Raw genomic sequence first — 19,638 nt, forward strand, 5'->3', positions numbered from 1 at the left:
TAAAGCACGAAATACAATTATCATCCCTAAACACGCTTGTTTTTGTCTATGTTGTTGCCTCCTGGATTGTAATTCAACTTTTATTCTGACAGCTGTTGCCAGAGGAAGTTACTTGTTATTGCAGACTTGACAGAAGTGGCACAGCGCACGGTCCTCCTCAATTGCAACCTACAATTTAAGTATCCACCGGGAAAATATGAAGAAGGATGTCTGGAGACTGAATATGGGTAACAAAACATTAATAGCACACAAAGGATCTTAGAATGGAAAAACTGGATGCCTTTTGATCAGTGGCAACAGCAAGTGGACTGCTTGTTTTTGTTTTTTTGTTTTGTTTTTCAACACAATGTGTGAAGCACGGATGTGGTTGGCATGCCAGTTTGTTTTCTCAACAGAAACAAGGACTGGCAAGTTATCAGCATGAATTATTGAGGGCGAGAGCAAAAAAAAATATTGATGTCAATGTTGAATTCGACTCAGGAGGAACGACCATGGTGAAAAGGAAGGGACTGTTATTTTCACTGCTGTACTTCATGGCAGAGTTTTGGCTCACTTCACAGCAAGTCCTGAGAATAGGTAAGAACCCAGACTTTTATTTATTTATTTGTTTTGACAGAACCTGTCATTTCTGTATCATTTTAGCAGCTCACTATGTGATCTTATGTCACAATGAGACTAAAAATGCCCTGACTTTCAATTTAAATAAGCGAAAAGTAAATGACTTTGTGGAATCAACATAACATTTTTGTATTTAAAAGCAGGCACAGATAACTATTCATAAATACAACTTAGTTGTTATAAACAGTGTAACTATCGGTATTTGCTGTCAAATGTCCTTACAGTTGCTATAAAGAGTCAACAAACATGTAACTCAGTAGACACAAGGTACATGGTGTATCAGGTGATATGTTACATATTTTTAACGGTGTTGCCACAAGATTTAGATGCTGCTTGAAATTACATCTGTTTGGTGTAACATGCAGTAAGGAATTGTACATAATATTTCTCATTATTAAACTCTGCTATTGTTTTATGGAGATTGACTCAATTATCTTTGTCCAGATACCAGTTTTTCTTATTTCTATTATTACATTCAAACTTTTAATAATCTACTTTGGTCAGCCAGTATCTGAGTCTCCATCTCATGTCCTTCTATTCCTTCCTTCCTTAGCAGAAACCCTACATGTATATATTGTTAAATAATGAATAATTTCTGTAAAACCTGGTGATTTTTGGCTTCCTTTTGGCTCTGACATAATCAAGACTTTTAGAATTAAGGATCGTTGACGGCCTCTAACATATGCAAGTGTAAATTACACAGCTCTTGCTCCAACTATCCCCCTTTGATCTCTGATGTAATTTTGTAACAATGAGCCAGTGGTTGCAAGTGAATTAATGTTCTACAGCTCTTTGTTCCTCTCCTATTCGTTATGTGTTCCTCCCATGGGTGAGAAGATTGCATCACAAAAATGGCTACTTTAAATGTAGACCTGAGGACTCTGTGCTTATGCTTAATGCCCACGGCATATCTGTAGTTCTTATTTACTTCTAAAGTTTTAAATATCTTTTACAAATGTGACGTTACATAACATTGAAGGCTAATAGGCCAGTGCCACCTTCTTCTCTCAGCAGATTACATCTGAGCGCTATATTGTTAATCCCTTTCAATCATCTATCGCTCTCAAATGTCACCTAATCTTTGTCATTCTATCTATGACCCCCCCTCATACACATCATAATCTCTTCCATATGGTGTGCGGTTTGGCTCAATTAACATTTCTCTGTCTTGGCAAGTGCTGGTATCAGATTGTGACTAGCTTTCACCCCTTCTACTTGGGTTGGTAATAATGGTAAATCTTCTCCCCCAAGCCTTAAACAACTAACACTAATCTTCTTTATGCAGAAAGTCTCTTCCCCAAATATGGTACTTAGGCAGCGATCAAATCTCATCACTGGGGAGAGCACAGAGGCAACAGCTTGCTGCCTCTGCTGTATTTTCCACTTTGTTAAAGTCCCTTTTCTCTCTGTGGTTCCTATATCTGATGGTATATTTAGTTGGAAACTATTTGACCATTATTTTGAGCCACGTGATGAAAAATGTGCAACTTTTCCTCATGGTTATGGATAATTAAATGGAAGCAACCAATGTTTTTATTAACTGGTTTGGCCTGAAATGGTTTTGTGAACCAGCTGACTTTTAAGTCACTTTTAATATTTTGGTGCTGGGTTGCAAGCATTTATTGTGTAAACAGAGAAACCTCAGTGCTCCACATCAAACGAGCATAGTAGACTGTTCAGGACCTTCTCATTCATTCACAGTCTGGCATGGGCCCAGGTTGGAGTGGTGTTGCTGGGGTGTGGGTGGGGGGTTTAATTGGGTTCTGGCCCAGGATGGGGAGAGAAAAGAAAGAACACTACGTCATTGTGTTCCTCTGCTTTAAAAGGCTGCCCTTCATGTGATCATTTTGAGAAATAAAAATGATGAAAATGCATTAAAACCACGATCTCAAGATCCGCTTCATAACCATTCAGCTTGTGGAGTATGAAAACCTGTCCTTGCCTTGGACTAAACCGTGGTCTTCCTGCGATGAATAAAGGAACTTAAGTTTATAAAAAGCACAGGTTAAAGATTTTTTCTCCACATTTGCCTTCAGCAGGAGAATGTTGTTTGGTTTTAGTGACCGGCTGCAGCGCATCATCCCTCTGTACTGTGGCCGTGCAAACTCAGTGATCCTGAAAATTATATTAGTAATTAATTAACGATAACTGTAGCAAGAATTCCCATTAGCTTTTTCTCAATCATGTTAATTACGGTAGAGTGATACAAGATGGAAAGCTCTGTGAAGATGAAAGAAGTTTTGCTTGCGGAGGAAGTGTGGCATTTATAAACAAGCATTGACAGAATATGAAACGTTCGTTTTAAGGACTCGCATTTGTTTGCATTTACAAATTTTTAATAAGGTTGCTCTAATAAAAAGCAAGCAATTTCAGCTTTAGTTTATTAAACTTTAACTGAATCTGAATAGATTCAACTTAAAATGACAAAAGCATAAATCATCCTTGGCAGCTCTGACCTTTTTCTGTCGTTGTGTATTTTCTTGCTCGTAGTCTGCAGAGGGAGTTGATGCGTAATCTGTAAGCGCAGTGAGATATGTATTGCTCTGCTCTGGGATTGGAAATGGCTCCTACATCAAACACAAAATGATCTCAACACTGAAATGATACAGGGACATACACATGATGAATAACTCCCAGTATGTCTTCTACAACATGATTTCTAAAAAAAAAATCTGCCAAAATTCAGCCATGTCATGGGGAGTTCCTCCTAAACTGAGTCATGGCTCATTACAGCTTCCTATCCTGCATGTCTCCTTAATAGATCATGACAAAACAACAATGATATCGAAACATGATGCCATGTTATTTACTCTATCTCATGTTTGGCTTGTAACAGAGTAATAACAGAGTTATAGCATGAAAGCTTTTTTTATGCACCGATGTTTGGGTGCTGAACAATGAGAAGAGCTGCACTGCTCTGAGCTACAAAGAAAAAGATGATTTCCCACAAATTGTAGAAAATGTGAAAAATTGTTTGCACAAAGCAAAGAATTCTCTTCAGAAGGCAGAAGCAATCGTCACATGCAACTGTAGATAATGTTTACTCGTTCTTGCTGGACTACAGCTGCTGGAGCCGCGGGCAGAGACAAGCTTAATTATTTTTCTGGTGATATAAAGGATTTCCCATTGAAAAGGGCTGCCTGAGTTTTCAGCCACATGTATGTGTAATATCATTTGAACCAGTTCTTCACATATAGGATGCTGCTGCTTTATGCCATGCATCTGGATGGTTCATTGAGGTCAAGAGGAATAATAATAACAGTGACCACAGCAGAGCAAATTCTCTGCCGAAAAGTCAGCTGATGGATCAGCTGCATACTGATAATGAGTACAGCCATCTTGGGAGTCTTTGAATTGTTTGTTGTTTTAAAGAGATTGGATTTTTTAAACAGTAGGGATATTTTCCAGTTGTGATTTCTTGGCCCAATGCTCTTCATAGTCAGGATGTTCAGCTGTCCTTCTCAGTCCTCCCATCTGCTCTCAGGAAATCAAGAAACTCATTACACTTTACACACAATTTCCAGAGCTTATTTCAAGTGGAAACCAAGGGAGAAATAATGAGTTTTTCTTCTCAGTGTTCTTATATCGAGCCTAAAGACGAAGCAAATGACACTAAACTATATAGTAAATCTTAAGCTGACAATAGGAGTCGTGCTGTAGCAGAGCATTTAAAATAGACAAGCTCTTTAAAGTATATTGTTGTTTTTTTTAATCTTTTAAAATTAATTAACGCTATTTTATAAATATACAGATACGGTTTTGTATGGATTAAAGGGCATTTGTTTAGAGGTCCACAACAATGAATATAATTTGACATTTTAAAAAGTAAGGGGAAATTTTTGCCTCTTGGACATGCAGTGTAATCTGTTTTCAAAGTCTTCCTCAAGTATTGTATGAAAAAGCAACATGTCTAATTAGAAATGGTGTGTTGTTGCAACTTGGATTGTTTTGTTTCTGGAGCAGCAGCACTGACACTCAAAAGCAAAACAAATTGGATCAGATGATCTGAAACCGACTTATTTCCCATTTCATATCAAAACATCCTGTAAGACGATATATATGTCTTCATCAGAGTTAAAGTCAGAGAAGCCAGTTATCATGCTTCTTCAAAGAATTTAATATTTGAGTGGACAGAAGGAAGGACTTCAACAGACCCCAGTAGCCGCTCACTGAGGCTCGGCACCATAATTAGGATTGGCACTTTCAAGCATGCTTTTATTGACCAGGCAGTCCAGACAAGGCTCTCTCAGTTTGGGGTGTGAGGCTATGCTACACTAAAGAAAAAGGTCATTCACAATCAAGGTCTCAAGGGGAGCTTTTTAAAGGACCTCGCTTTCAAATCAATTACAATTTCACAGGCAATTCTTCAAAGGCTGTTAGAAAATGCAGTGACCTATTGCCATCAGTAGCATCAGCGTTGCAGTAAGGTCATTTGCAAACTCTTGCAACATTTAAATGTCATGTTTATGATTTCTATTTGTGGTCAATATAATCATTTATGAACAATTTTGAAAATGTCAGAGCTTTTAAAAGGCTGTCTTCCTTTGTTTTTGTTCATGTGAAAGTGGCGAGTGACTTGGAGATGACATGTGCTGAGCAGATAAAGGTAGATCTGTCTACGCTTGGAGATGGGAAGTTGCAAATCAACATTTAACCTTGACCGTATCAGCACAAAAGAAAATCCTATCTTTGAAGTCACAGATGTTTTAAATGAGTTATATTTGTCAGGCTAACTGAGAAGTCGGGGCCGTCTCTATGCACAGGTGGTGACAATCCAGAGACAATCCAGCATTTTTCTAGCCTTAATCCTAATGTTTTTTTTATGTGCTTTATGTGAAAGATTGGATGCAGGACTCATGCCAGGCAGGGGTTATATATGTCCATATTGCCAGCTGTGGCAGACCAGCAATCTTTCTGGGGCAGCAGGCTGGATTAAGATTTGGATGGCGTTCAGCAAGTCTGAAACGACCCCCTCCTTTCTGCAGGCCTGGTGCACACTATCGTAGCTCTGAGGACGATGAATGGAAAATATATATCTCACAATGAAAAGCTGGAAGTGGTGGTCTCGCTTCGGCTGGAAGGGGTGGTCTCATCTCAGCTGGAAGTGGTGGTCTCACTTCGGCTGGAAGTGGTGGTCTCGCCTCAGCTGGAAGTGGTGGTCTCGCCTCAGCTGGAAGTGGTGGTCTCATCTCAGCTGGAAGTGGTGGTCTCCCTTCGGCTGGAAGGGGTGGTCTCATCTCAGCTGGAAGTGGTGGTCTCACTTCGGCTGGAAGTGGTGGTCTCGCCTCAGCTGGAAGTGGTGGTCTCGCCTCAGCTGGAAGTGGTGGTCTCATCTCAGCTGGAAGTGGTGGTCTCATCTCAGCTGGAAGTGGTGGTCTCGCCTCAGCTGGAAGTGGTGGTCTCATCTCAGCTGGAAGTGGTGGTCTCGCCTCAGCTGGAAGTGGTGGTCTCATCTCAGCTGGAAGTGGTGGTCTCGCCTCAGCTGGAAGTGGTGGTCTCGCCTCAGCTGGAAGTGGTGGTCTCGCCTCAGCTGGAAGGGGGTGGTCTCACCTCAGCTGGAAGTGGTGGTCTCGCTTCGGCTGGAAGGGGTGGTCTCATCTCAGCTGGAAGTGGTGGTCTCATCTCAGCTGGAAGGGGGTGGTCTCACCTCAGCTGGAAGTGGTGGTCTCGCTTCGGCTGGAAGGGGTGGTCTCATCTCAGCTGGAAGTGGTGGTCTCGCTTCGGCTGGAAGGGGTGGTCTCATCTCAGCTGGAAGTGGTGGTCTCGCTTCGGCTGGAAGGGGTGGTCTCATCTCAGCTGGAAGTGGTGGTCTCGCCTCAGCTGGAAGTGGTGGTCTCATCTCAGCTGGAAGTGGTGGTCTCGCCTCAGCTGGAAGTGGTGGTCTCGCCTCAGCTGGAAGTGGTGGTCTCATCTCAGCTGGAAGTGGTGGTCTCATCTCAGCTGGAAGTGGTGGTCTCCCCTCAGCTGGAAGTGGTGGTCTCATCTCAGCTGGAAGTGGTGGTCTCACCTCAGCTGGAAGTGGTGGTCTCATCTCAGCTGGAAGTGGTGGTCTCCCCTCTGCTGGAAAGCATCCGCCAGTGTTTATCTCATAGATAATTGTGGAGTCAGATGTGGTTGTGATGGCGCACAAACTCAGTGTTACATGTTTGATTAAAACCATGTGCATTAATCTCATTCCCTCAAAGTAAAGTAAAGTAAAGTAAAGTAAAGTAAAGTAAAGTAAAGTAAAGTAAAGTAAAGTAAAGTAAAGTAAAGTAAATCTTATTCTTTCAGGTGCCTAGATGGTCCTTTTTTAATGATCTCTATATAATTAAAAGTGATGAGTTCTAAATCATTCTTACTACATTGCAGGAGCCTGCAAAAGGGCAGGAATAGATGTGCACAGAATACAACGTTATCACTCCAAAAGGACCAAAACGCTTAAATATTGGTTTTTAGTGCAAAAACATCCTCACTGTAAAGTGAGTTAGGTAACAGTTACTTCATTGTCTCACTGCTTTTAAATACGTAGAGAGCTGGATGAAGGTTTGATGTGCTTTTCCATTAAAATTGAGCAGAGGTGTGTACAAGCTTTTGACTGGTATTGTATCTAATATGTGTGTATTTGGGTGTGTATGCATGTGCATTGGTATGTTTGAATGCTAACTTTAATTCTACTATCTTTAATTTGTGAACCACTTTGTGCTGTAATTAATTGAAAGAAAAGTACTACGTCGATAAAGTTTTGATTTACTGATGTGAACAAATTGAGTCACAAGCTAGTTTACAGGTACAGCACTTGATTTTTCACACTGTGTAAGACTTGAATAAAGCTGAGATGTTAGTTCATCACATTAGAGCAAGTAATTACTCTCTAAAACTTTGCAACATTGAATTGAATTGAATTGAATTGAATTGAATTTAATTGTGTCTTATTTTATTTTATTTTATTTTATTTAAAAAATAGATTTAAATTGATTAACCTTAAGAACTTATTTCGCAGCCAGTCTCTATGCTCTCTGCCTGACAAATGTGAAGATTTTCTGTGGGATCTGTCCCTGTAAAATAACAGTCTAAAATGCTTGATAAAACTGTGTATATGAAGTTGTCATCTTTGGCAATGAAAAATCTGTAGGAAGTTTCTGAAAAGCTGTGACAAATGAAAAAAATGTCAGGCCAGTTATAAAGCTGTTGAACTAAATGCAAAGAAAAAACGAAAAAGAAACAAAGAACATTCATGCAGTGAATTAGAAAAGTTTCTGTTGCCTGTTGTTAATCTGATATAGCAGCATTTAGCATCTGCACATTCAGTACTCAGTGAAGGAGATCTCCTACGAGTTAGACCTCAGAGGTTTGTTTTGTGGTTGCTTTGTTGTTTTTCTGTGTTGCCCTGCTGCTTTGATTTCCACACATTGTATCTTACACTTGATGCAGTGCTCGAGTAAGACAGAATTACTCATACATATAACATTACAAATATTCTTTGAAGATGACAAGCATCTCAGTACTTGAAATCACAAAAGTTAGCACAAGATGTTGTGAAACCGCCACGTTTTCTCTGAGCATTCACAGGAAAGTCAGAAAAATTTCACGTCAAGGTATTTATTTCTCACAAACTGCTGCACAATAAGATTTATATATTAAAAGGTGATTAAAAAAGAATTGAAGTAAAGGAATCCTTTAATACATGTAATGATAATATATTCCTGGATATGTTTACCTCATGTGTTTTAGCTAGCTTGTAATGAAATAGATATTTTTTTTGCTCTGAACCAAACTTTTCCACACTTTTGAAAGCTGTTTTCTCACCTTGGGGAAATTCAGGTCATGTAAATAAGCTCAAATCTACAAAAAAAAGTCAAACTTTTTGCTGAATGAAACTAAATCCTGTCATTTCAACCAAGTCTCTTGGTTTGTTGCAAAGTACACTGGAAATTGGGCCACGTTACGCAACTGTGAGAATTAAATTATGATAATCTTCCAACTTTGGAGGAAAAAAAAAAACCCCAAAAACAAACCAACTGCACTACATGTGAATGTAGCTGCTGGTGAAAATAACCATTAATCATTCATTTGTCTGCTTTTCTCCTTGTGTGATGGTTATTTCCTCTTGCAGGGGGCATCTTTGAGACACTTGAAAATGAACCCATTAGTGTTGAAGAACTGGCCTTTAAATTTGCTGTAACCAACATAAATAGGAACCGGACCTTGATGCCAAACACCACGCTGACCTACGACATCCAGAGAATAAATTTATTTGACAGTTTTGAGGCCTCAAGAAGAGGTAAATAAAGATGCATATTTTCCTGTAAACCTTTTAAACATGAATAAAACAGATGGACTGTTTGCATTATTCCAGCCTGTGACCAGTTGGGACTGGGAGTCGGAGCTGTCTTTGGTCCCTCCCACAGCTCATCAGTCAGTGCCGTCCAGTCTATCTGTAACGCCCTGGAAGTCCCTCACATTCAGACACGCTGGAAACACCCTTCGGTGGACAACAAAGACAGTTTCTACATCAACCTCCATCCGGAATATGCCTCAATAAGCAGAGCAGTGCTGGACATCGTGCAGTTCTATAAGTGGAAAGCAGTCACTGTGGTGTATGAGGACGCTACTGGTGAGTCAATACTGGTTTTAATTAAAACATGTGTGGGAAATGTACCATGTTTTTCAGTTATTTGCTAGGCCTACCAGTGTTTTATTCTCTGGTTGTTCACCCCTTACCAATAGTCAATTGTGGACTTGAACCACATAAATTTCAATGAGTTGAGTCAAGCAACCCAACCAATGCAGTTTTGCAACCTAACTAACTAACTAATTAGAACTAGAACTAGAACTAGAACTAGAACTAGAAATAGAACTAGAACTGGAAATATAACTAAAACTAGAACTAGTCTAAATAAAGACATTTGTGAGCATGACGGTTCTCTGCTTCCATACTAAGTTTACTGATCCAGTCTGTGAAGATTCTCATTCATCCAAGTCAATCATAGACTGTATACATGTGTCTAGTGTAGCCTGTGTGTCACAGGACTGGGGCTGCTGGTGGTAGTATTATTACATACTGGTATTATTTATATATAATTTCACAAATTACAACTATGTAATGACTTACAAACTAAATACTGTAACTATAAGTTGGTAAATTGTCTAACTATGCAAATAACCAGAAAAACAAAGCTTTTACTTCACCTGATTAACAAGTCATTCAGCTCTGGACTATAACGGGGAGGGGGGTTGAAGAGGGGGCCTTTTTCTCATGTATGTGTGGGTTTTCTGTGGGTACTCCGACTTTCTCCCACCAGCCGAAGTCATGCGTGTTAGGTAATTTAGGTTAAATGATGTTTCTAAATTCTTTCTAGGAGCGAATGTGAGTGGTTGTTGGTCTCCTTGCTGGCTCTGGGATGGACTGTTGGCCTCTCGCCTTCTAGCTGTTGGGATAAACAAGTTTAAACAAGTCATTATAATAATATCCTTGTGCTGTTTAAATTTAAGGACTGATCCGTTTACAAGAGTTGATCAAAGCTCCATCAAGATACAGCATTAAAATCAAGATCCGTCAGCTTCCGTCAGGAAGCAAAGACGCCCGTCCTCTTCTGAAAGAGATGAAGAAAGGGAAAGAGTTCTACGTCATCTTTGACTGCTCTTACCAAACATCAGCTGATGTTCTCAAACAGGTGAATAATGCAAACAGTCAGCTTGCGGCTACATTCGGCACATTCTGTGCCTTTCAACTTCAGAATTCATTTACAATTTCCCACCTGAGATATGGGGTCTGCCAGAAATCCCAATTTGGACGATTCAGTGTGGAACAGTCTCGGTGATGTGTGTTATTTTAGCTGTCTGCATTGCCTTTGGTTTAATATTCACTACAAGCAAGATTAGTCAAATTCTATCCCCTTTAGAAATCCTATGTTCATCTCCAAATCCAGGCAGAGCCTATTTCTGAGCCATACATACACATTTCTAACCGCACACTGCGCTGAAGATTCACTGGAGACGCAGCGCTAACACGAGCAAAATGTGACATGTTTTTAATTTCATTCTCGTTAATGCACAACATACAAATAATCCAGTTTGAGCTTATTCAGAAAAGGATGGGGTTTAAGATGCAGTCGGTTGGTCTTAGTGGATGAGAGGATTAATTAGTTTGGCTGAAGCAAAACCCTAAAGCACAGTTGAGGTGAAAACTCTGAGTTAATCATTTTCTTTCTGTTTAGATCTTGTCCATGGGAATGATGACTGAATACTATCATTACTTCTTCACAACGCTGGTAAGAAAATCATCACTGTTCTCAAGAATGACAAAAAAAGCATTTTATTAAGGATAAATTCTCGTTGAAAAAGTGATGGAAAAATATATGTAGGTAATTTGCTCCTTAATTACACATTTTTCATTGCCACAATTAACCCTTTATAGGGAACTCAATAAATACCTTGAAATTTTAAATTTTAACCAAAAATTGTCCTTCTGGGATGTACCAAGACCTCCTGTTATGTTTTTTTAAAAATTTGTTTTATGCTGAAAATGCTGTTTTATGCTGTTTTATGATCAAAATAGTCACTTGCCTGATAAAGGGTTAAAGTTTAAACTTTATCCAGCGCATGTTTATGCCCGTGTTCACCTGGAGATTATGTTTAGCAAATATTATGTAGACATCTGTGGTTTGTATTTTAGTAAAACTGTTGGATGTTTTCTGTGCTGTTGACATGGTTGCGTGGTAGGACATTGTCTCGTTCCACTGTATAACAAAGCATCCCTTTCTGGTGAACTCAGGTCTACATTGAGATCTGATGAACAGAAATTCTTTATTTTTTCACTGATAATCTTGTGGTTGATTTGAACAGGACTTGTTTGCCCTTGACCTGGAGCCATACCGCTACAGTGGGGTCAACATGACAGGGTTTAGGCTGCTCAATGTGGACAATCCTAAAGTGGCCTCAGTGTTGGAGAGGTGGGCCATGGAACGACTGCAAGCTCCCTCCAAGGTTGAGACTGGAATGATGGAGGGGATGATGACAGTGAGTCTAATTTCACCACTTTAAGGTCTGCTTTGGAAATTAAAGGGGTCACCAGCTCCGCTCCTCGAGGGCTACCACCCTGCAGGTTTTAGTGTCTCCCTGCTCCAACACATGGGATTCAAATGAAAAGGTTCTGCAGCAGTTTGTGCACCTGCTTGTTAATGAGCCATTCATTTGGGCCAGATGTGTTATACCAGGGAAACAATAAAAACTGCAGGGTGGTAGCCCTCAAGGACCAGAGTTGAAACCCCCTGGTGTTTTTATATATATTTGTCTCTTGGCTTTACAATGTAGACTGCATGTGAAACCTTTAGTCCTTCAAACCTTTATTTTGATAATGATAAGTTTTGGGATACAACAATCCACGAAGGGTCTTCTAAACACCAAATAGTTGTTAACTGTGTGTTGGGTTGTGTGGATTTGCAAAACCTGAGCTGTGCATTTGGTCAGACTTGAGGATCCACATGGTCCTGAACATACATGACTAGTCCTGATGTTGATATGATTCCTGTAATTAGATAGCTGTGCCTCTCTTATAGACTGAAGCAGCTCTGATGTATGATGCCGTTTACATGGTGGCTGCTGCCTCACAACGCACCTCCCAGATCACCGTCAGCTCCCTTCAGTGCCACCGACACAAACCCTGGCGCTTCGGATCACGCTTCATGAACATGCTCAAAGACGTGAGTTACATTCTGAATGTATGAAACCTAGCATACATCCGTCCATCCATCCATCCATCCATCCATCCATCCGCCCATCCATCCATCCATCCATCTATCCATCCATCCATTTGTTTTTGCCTGCTTCCTCTTTATCACTGCAAGAACAGAAATAATAGTTTTGGAGCATCCATTTCAGAAGATGGATTCATTTGCGTCACAATGAAGGGTACTTATCCTGAAGTATAATACTTCCATCATTTAAAATAGATTAAAAAAAGAATCCTGCAAGAAATAAAAAGGTGATGACACAAACAGTGCCAACAAACATCCTCTCTGTTCTGTGTTAATTGTCCCAGTTTAATTGTAGAAACAAATTTTCTCATCTCTGCTAAGAAGTATGCGATTAGATTTAATAGGTTTTCTTCTTTTATTGCAGTGTCTAATTAGATGTTGCTTCTCAGTTGCAAATGGGAACAAAATATTGACAGATGCTCCAAAACCAAAGATCCCACAAGACAATGGTGTAAACAGTTTAATTTTTATCTGTACAGACTGCAGATGTTATCTGTAATGAGGCTTCTTAGTGGTATATTAAGTAAACACACTAGTTTTAAATGATTTTCTTCCCCATCAATCATTGAAAACATAATTTTCTAATAACATGTTTCCTCAGTTACTAGTTAAGTGTCAACATTCAATAAGAGCAGAAAAGACAGTCAGGACAGTGCTGATGAAATATGGCAGGCACGCATCAGTCACCTTAAAACCACCGACTTACTGCTGTGTCAGTTCTGACCTTCCAGTTCAAACCGGAGTTTTCTGATCCTGTTGTGTATCAGGTAGCAATTTGCTCCAGCAAATCCTTTCAGAAATTATGATGTGGGGCCTTCATAGATCTGCCTTGTTTTATCATCACCTCCTCCAGGTGCTCAGTTGTGGAAGTCCACTTAGTGTGGGAATGTAACACCTAAAGTAATTGCTTATTACATCAGGGTTTCAAGTGACCATTTAACTATTATTACTATATTATCAGTTGACTCATATTAGTAAGAGTGAATGAAAAAAAATCTAAAAAATAATTCTATAGCTTTTATTCTTTGTGTGAAAATTAAAAGAATAAATAGATGAGAACTATCAGCAGTAGCATCCACATGTATTACATGAAAGTTTCCACAGGATCCCACAGCCACTGCTTAGATCCTACACATCTGCTTTCTGATCTCCTGACATGACATCTCCTGACTAAACTGTTCTGCTTCTTGACAGGTGCCATTCTAACACATTTATAGGAATTTACTACAGTAGTTTTTAAATAGTCCTGCTGATATGTGTATAAACTGAAGAATCTGATTACATACAGGAGGTGCAAGTGTTTTAGCAGGGCGAGATAAAAGACTGAAGAATTGCTGCAAAATGAAAAGGTGGATTAAAATAGTCTGAAAAATTGGAAAACAGCTGGATGATAATTTATAATTAACAAACAGTGATTTTTATATCTTTATTTTGCAATGGTTTTCACATATTTTTTAAATCTGTCTCCCTGATTTAATTGTATATAATATAAAATTCACTCTGAGATGTCAGATGACGATATGTTTTTGTCATCAAACAAATCTGACTTGATTTTTGCAGAGCTGGATCCCGAGCAAATAACTCACCAAGCTCATGAAGATTAGTTTGATACTTGTCAAATCAATGATCTTTTAGGCAAATAAGCATCAGTAACTAACTGACAACAAATAGCTTTGAATATTAATACTGTTAATGCAAACATCTGACAAACACACAATCTTTTGGCTGCCTATGAGCAGCTATATACTAACTGCGCCTTTGCAGTGCCCTTGAGCAAGACATTGAATTTGTGTCACATATTTAGCATAAAAATAGTTTTATTAAAAAATTTTCAGTTCAGGAAAATTGTGTACACTTTGTTTTCCATAAAGCAGTGGTCTCTCGGTGGTGTGTTAAAATCTGGTTAAAATCTGTGTCATCTTTGCATGAACAGCAATGATTCAAACACACGGTCAAGACTGAGACCCTTTTTGATTGGCGAGGACTGAAAACAAGAATTAATGACAACAATAAATCTGGACCTTGGTGTCAAGCAAGTCTCACAGGCGTGAGCGATAAATCTGTGTGAAATGGACTAATCAGAGAACCGCTGCTTTCGATGAGACCCGGCGACGTTCTACTGGCAGTAAAACGAATTAGGCAATGATGTTTCATTTTATGGGATCAGGTTCAACCTTGAATCTTTGCGTGTGATTTTCATTTTGTTTGGTTTCAGGTCAGGTAATGTTAGATTAAATTCTTTGCTAATCTTGTTTTTGTTTGTTGTAGATATTCATATTTCAGCATTTATTTGTTTGGCTTGCCCAACTGAAAAGACTTATTTTTCCTCAAAACCTGACTGATATCACAAAATGCAAACCTCAGTGCTGTTTCGCATCACTTTGCACTTTGGTGCCTTTTTCTCTATGTATTTTATTCAAAGTACTGAGTAATTATATACATATTTGTCAACTTTTTAGCATTACATACCCAGTGCTATGATACTAAAACAGCTTCCTTGTATATTAATCAGATCAAATCCAAGAGTTTCTGTATGATGATTTGCAGCATTTCCTTTTCAGGTCAAATTGTAACTTAATATTTTATTCAAATAATCTTAAGAAGTTCTAGTTTTGAGAAGTATTACAGAAGCAGTTACAAGTTTTACATTTGGCCTCTGTGCTATTAATTCAAACAAACTATAATTTACATGCAGAGTTAATAAAACAAGATTTGTAGATTTGCAACAGATATTTGTAGAAACCCGACTTTTACATGCAGAAGCTGTCCTCTGAGCTTCCTTTGTCCGGGTAGAACAGAGCTGAAGCTCATTTCCCTCATTTCCTCTGTAATAAATATTTTACTTTGCTGTTGTTCATCTGAGCTTATTTAATTATCAACTGATTTAAAGTATCTCTTGGCTACGCTGCCCACCCACTGCCCTTCAGACTGTCTGCCTGCTCCGTTCACATCAATGTTACAGACTCAAACATTTCATATTTCCGCTGTACAAAAATATCTATTAAAATGCATTTAGTCTTTTCTAGTTTTCGTTGCTTTATAGAACATTCAGAAGTTATTAATTTTTTTTAGGATGTGTTGCATTTTTTAGGCCTCTTCGTGTTTGATTCTGTTTTCATTTGTGAAATAAACAGAGTGTTGTTTATGTTTTTGGTTCTGTCTTTTCCACAGGCACAATGGAATGGTTTGACGGGACAAATACTTATAAACAAGACAGACGGCCTGCGGAAAGAATTTGATTTAGATGTCATCAGCCTAAAGGAGGATGGCTTGGAGAAGGTGAACTATCTGACTTGTACATGTCATTAAGCAGGCCTGAACAGAGAACTATGTGTAGACTAAGAAGGCAGTTCCTAGTTAAAGTAGATTTGGAAAAGTTGCACTTGATTCGCCAAAAAAGCAGAAATCTTGACAGCTGGTGTCCAAATAAAGAACATTGTGAACATAACGATGCAACCGGTTCTAGTTTTCATTTAAAGCTCAGAGGTTTGCGGATGTTCCTTTCATCACATTGTCAATGCTGCTCTGCATGTTGACAAGTCATTAGGGAGGCTGTTCGCTGGTAAAGCTATCATCACTATGAAGGAATTGAAATCACTTTAATGCAGCTGGAAGTGAAAGCTGAAAATAAAATTCCATCATAGTTTCTACCAGAGAAATTATGTTCTACGTTTGCCTGAAAGCCAGAATTCACTCATTTCTGTATTACATTTAAGCTCAGGGCTCTGATTAAAATGCTTTCTCTTTATTGTTTTTGCAAGTCAATGACGGGCAACCGCCTGAATAAAGTGTGGAAAAAGGTCTGTACTTTAGCTGCCCCGGCAGACTAAAGAATATTGTTATTTACTACTCTACCCGATGCTCCCTGTGATGTCTCCCCTTTTAATAAAAATAAGGTTCAGGTATTGGTGGAAGAAATGTTCAGCATTTCTGTACTGGGTGTTTCATTCCAAGCTTCATGAAATTTATTTAATGTTCTTTATCCCCTTCATGCCTTTTGTTTTAATCCTTCCATGACAATCACATCTCTGTTTGCTCTTCTGTTCTAATTTCTTTCCAACTATCTGTTTCTATCCCTTTTTTGGTTTTATTATTATTCCTTATCATTTGAGCATACCTCAGGCAACAGATCAGTGTGGTTATTTAGATACTTTATCCTTTACAGATTGGTGTCTGGAATTCCCAGATGGGACTTAACTTAACAGAAACCAACAAAGACTCTTCCACAAATATCACAGACTCGATGGCCAATAGGACTCTTATCGTAACTACAATTCTGGTATGAACAAAAGTGAATCATGACCACACATAATTATTCAAACACACACATAACATAATAAACCAAACGAATGTATCTTCTTTTACCAGGAAAATCCTTATGTCATGTACAAGAAATCAGATAAACCACTATATGGGAATGACCGCTTTGAGGGTTACTGTCTTGACTTACTCAAAGAGCTTTCCAACATTTTGGGCTTCTCCTACGAGGTAAAGTTGGTGTCAGATGGCAAATATGGCGCTCAGAATGACAAGGGGGAGTGGAATGGCATGGTGCGAGAGCTCATTGATCATGTGAGTACTGATCAGTCTTATTATTAGACAGGAGAACAATGATGTCATTTGGCAACATCAAGTAAATGAAGTTTTTTTCTGCCTCAGGTGGCTGACCTTGCTGTGGCCCCTCTCACAATCACATATGTGAGAGAGAAAGTGATAGATTTCTCCAAGCCCTTTATGACCCTGGGAATCAGCATCCTGTACCACAAACCAAACGGCACCAATCCAGGAGTGTTCTCTTTCCTCAACCCACTCTCTCCAGATATCTGGATGTATGTGTTGCTGGCATGCCTAGGTGTCAGCTGTGTGCTGTTTGTCATTGCCAGGTAAGCTTCTGTGGAAATGGGAAGCAAATGAAATGATTTATTTTGGCTTAGCGATGTCGAATGTTTTTGCTATTTAAGGCTGACTGACTTGGCATCTTAGTGGCAAAAGACTAAAATAGGATGAATGGCTAAAGCATTTATTTTAACTGCAACAAGCATTTATAGATTTGTCACACAATCTTGCATAAAGTGACCATTGTGTACTTGTAGCAATGGCAGTGCAGTTATAATTCAGCTAAGGAATGAACTTCTTTATGTTTGCATTTATGCCATTAAAAAAGTTGGAAAAAGCGCCCAAAAGTAAATAAATAAGTGCAAACTGTTTCTGCACATTTACTGTATTCTTTATTTCATGGTTGTTTCTTTTTAGATTCACTCCATATGAGTGGTACAACCCTCACCCCTGCAATCCAGACTCAGATGTGGTTGAAAACAACTTCACCTTAATCAACAGTGTCTGGTTTGGAGTTGGAGCACTTATGCAGCAAGGTATATTATACTGCAAAGTTTATGCAGCGTTTTGAAAAAGCACCATCAATCATTGCATAATGTCCAAGTGAGCTTGTAAACTACATGTTTTATGATGTGTGTGATTTAGAATGGATCATGCATCTTCTTTTACAGGGTCTGAACTGATGCCTAAGGCCCTCTCAACCAGGATAGTTGGTGGAATATGGTGGTTCTTTACGCTGATCATAATCTCCTCATACACTGCCAATCTGGCTGCCTTCCTCACCGTGGAGAGAATGGACTCACCGATTGACTCTGCAGATGACTTAGCCAAGCAAACCAAAATAGAGTACGGTGCTGTGAGAGACGGCTCCACTATGACCTTTTTTAAGGTAACCCTCTTTATTTAACAGGGAATTTAATTAAAGATACACCAGTTGGAAGAATGCAAACAAGACCACCACTTTTGATTTCAGTTAGCCTGACAAGCTTTACCCAGGAGCTAACATCAGCCATGTGCAGCTTGATTGGTTTGGTAGGAAAGTGAGTTATATTAAAACAGAGTGGGGTTAAAGGTTACTTCTTCAGAAATTTCCACATACATCAACTTAATAATAGCCTGTGGGTAATTTATTGGCCCGTCTGAAGGGTTTTGTGGACTTTATTTATATGCACAGTGAAATTTCAGTGAATTTGTGCAGATTTGTGCTTGCTGGTCTCGCGCCATCTGCCGCCATGCATGTGCTCCAGTTGTTTACAGATATTTCATTCTTCAAAGAAATGTGTTTAAAACAATGTTTATTGAATTAGCTAGTTATTTTTAACTTTTGTAAACTCTGATTTTGTTTCAACAGAAATCAAAAATCTCAACTTATGAGAAAATGTGGGCATTTATGAGCAGCAGGAAAAACACAGCACTGGTGAAAAACAACCGAGAAGGAATTCAGAGAGTCCTCACCACAGATTATGCTCTTCTCATGGAGTCTACCAGCATTGAGTACATCAGCCAGCGCAACTGCAACCTCACACAGATTGGAGGCTTAATAGATTCCAAAGGCTATGGTGTGGGAACTCCAATTGGTAAGCCAGATGGCTAATAGATTACACAATAAGGATATAAGCAGCTTTCTGTACTACTTGAACATTTTGCTACAGTAATAATGGCGTTTCTTTTAGGTTCCCCTTACAGAGACAAAGTCACCATTGCCATCCTGCAACTTCAGGAGGAAGGGAAGCTACACATGATGAAGGAGAAATGGTGGAGAGGGAATGGCTGCCCAGAAGAAGACAGCAAAGAGGCCAGTGCCCTGGGCGTTGAGAACATTGGTGGAATCTTCATTGTGTTGGCAGCTGGACTAGTTCTGTCAGTCTTTGTAGCAATTGGAGAATTTATTTACAAATCCAAAAAGAACTTGGACATTGAGGAGGTGAGTGTCGGTCAGTGCGAATGGCACAACAAGTATTAACACGTTAGGCCACTCTAAGACTTTTATATGCACCTACCCAGGCATTTGTGTTGTCATTGTCTTCACTGGACTACAGTCATCGGAGGGCAAATAAAAATTTCAAGTCTGAATGTGTTAAACTGCATTGTTACAATCAAAACATGTTTTGTGTTTTTAGTAGTGTTTAGAGCACACAAACTTGTTAGCTATGATTGGATCAGTACATTAGAATCCCTTCGTCCAATAACAGATGGTCGTTCACTTTTGACATGACACCATCTGGGCCTTGTTTTTCTTTTATAGAAGTTACATTGTTATGAGAGAAATGTCATCATCATGACATGGCATGACAGGCAAGTGATGGTCTGGTATCATTTCAGACTTTATTGCCATATTCATTTCAATAACTGCGGGATGTTTGACAGCCTTTTACTTCAAATACCACATTGCATAGAAACTTGGATTTATTGATTGACAGTTGTTTCCATGTTGTGTATGGGTGAG

At 39.1% G+C, this 19,638-nt stretch overlaps 1 protein-coding gene across 3 annotated transcripts; it reads left to right on the forward strand.

The window, feature by feature from the left end:
• Positions 1–491: 491 nt before the first annotated feature.
• LOC306760757 (glutamate receptor ionotropic, kainate 1) lies at positions 492–19,155 on the forward strand (the record flags this gene model as incomplete). Of its 3 annotated transcripts, XM_079246740.1 has the most annotated exons (16): positions 492–576; positions 8,714–8,881; positions 8,957–9,214; positions 10,093–10,274; positions 10,818–10,871; positions 11,446–11,619; positions 12,159–12,302; positions 15,528–15,635; positions 16,118–16,156; positions 16,522–16,635; positions 16,725–16,928; positions 17,016–17,239; positions 17,610–17,728; positions 17,864–18,081; positions 18,544–18,769; positions 18,866–19,155. In XM_079246740.1, 16 exons carry the CDS (start codon positions 492–494, stop codon positions 19,153–19,155), a joined length of 2,607 nt encoding a protein of 868 aa, XP_079102866.1. The 3 variants fall into 3 exon arrangements, with proteins under 3 accessions (XP_079102866.1, XP_079102867.1, XP_079102868.1); XM_079246741.1 differs by lacking the exon at positions 16,118–16,156 and having other exon boundaries at positions 16,504–16,635; XM_079246742.1 differs by lacking the exon at positions 16,118–16,156.
• Positions 19,156–19,638: the final 483 nt, after the last annotated feature.

Source organism: Telmatherina bonti (genome assembly GCF_933228915.1).
Source record: "Telmatherina bonti genome assembly, chromosome: 9".
Lineage (NCBI taxonomy): Eukaryota > Metazoa > Chordata > Actinopteri > Atheriniformes > Telmatherinidae > Telmatherina > Telmatherina bonti.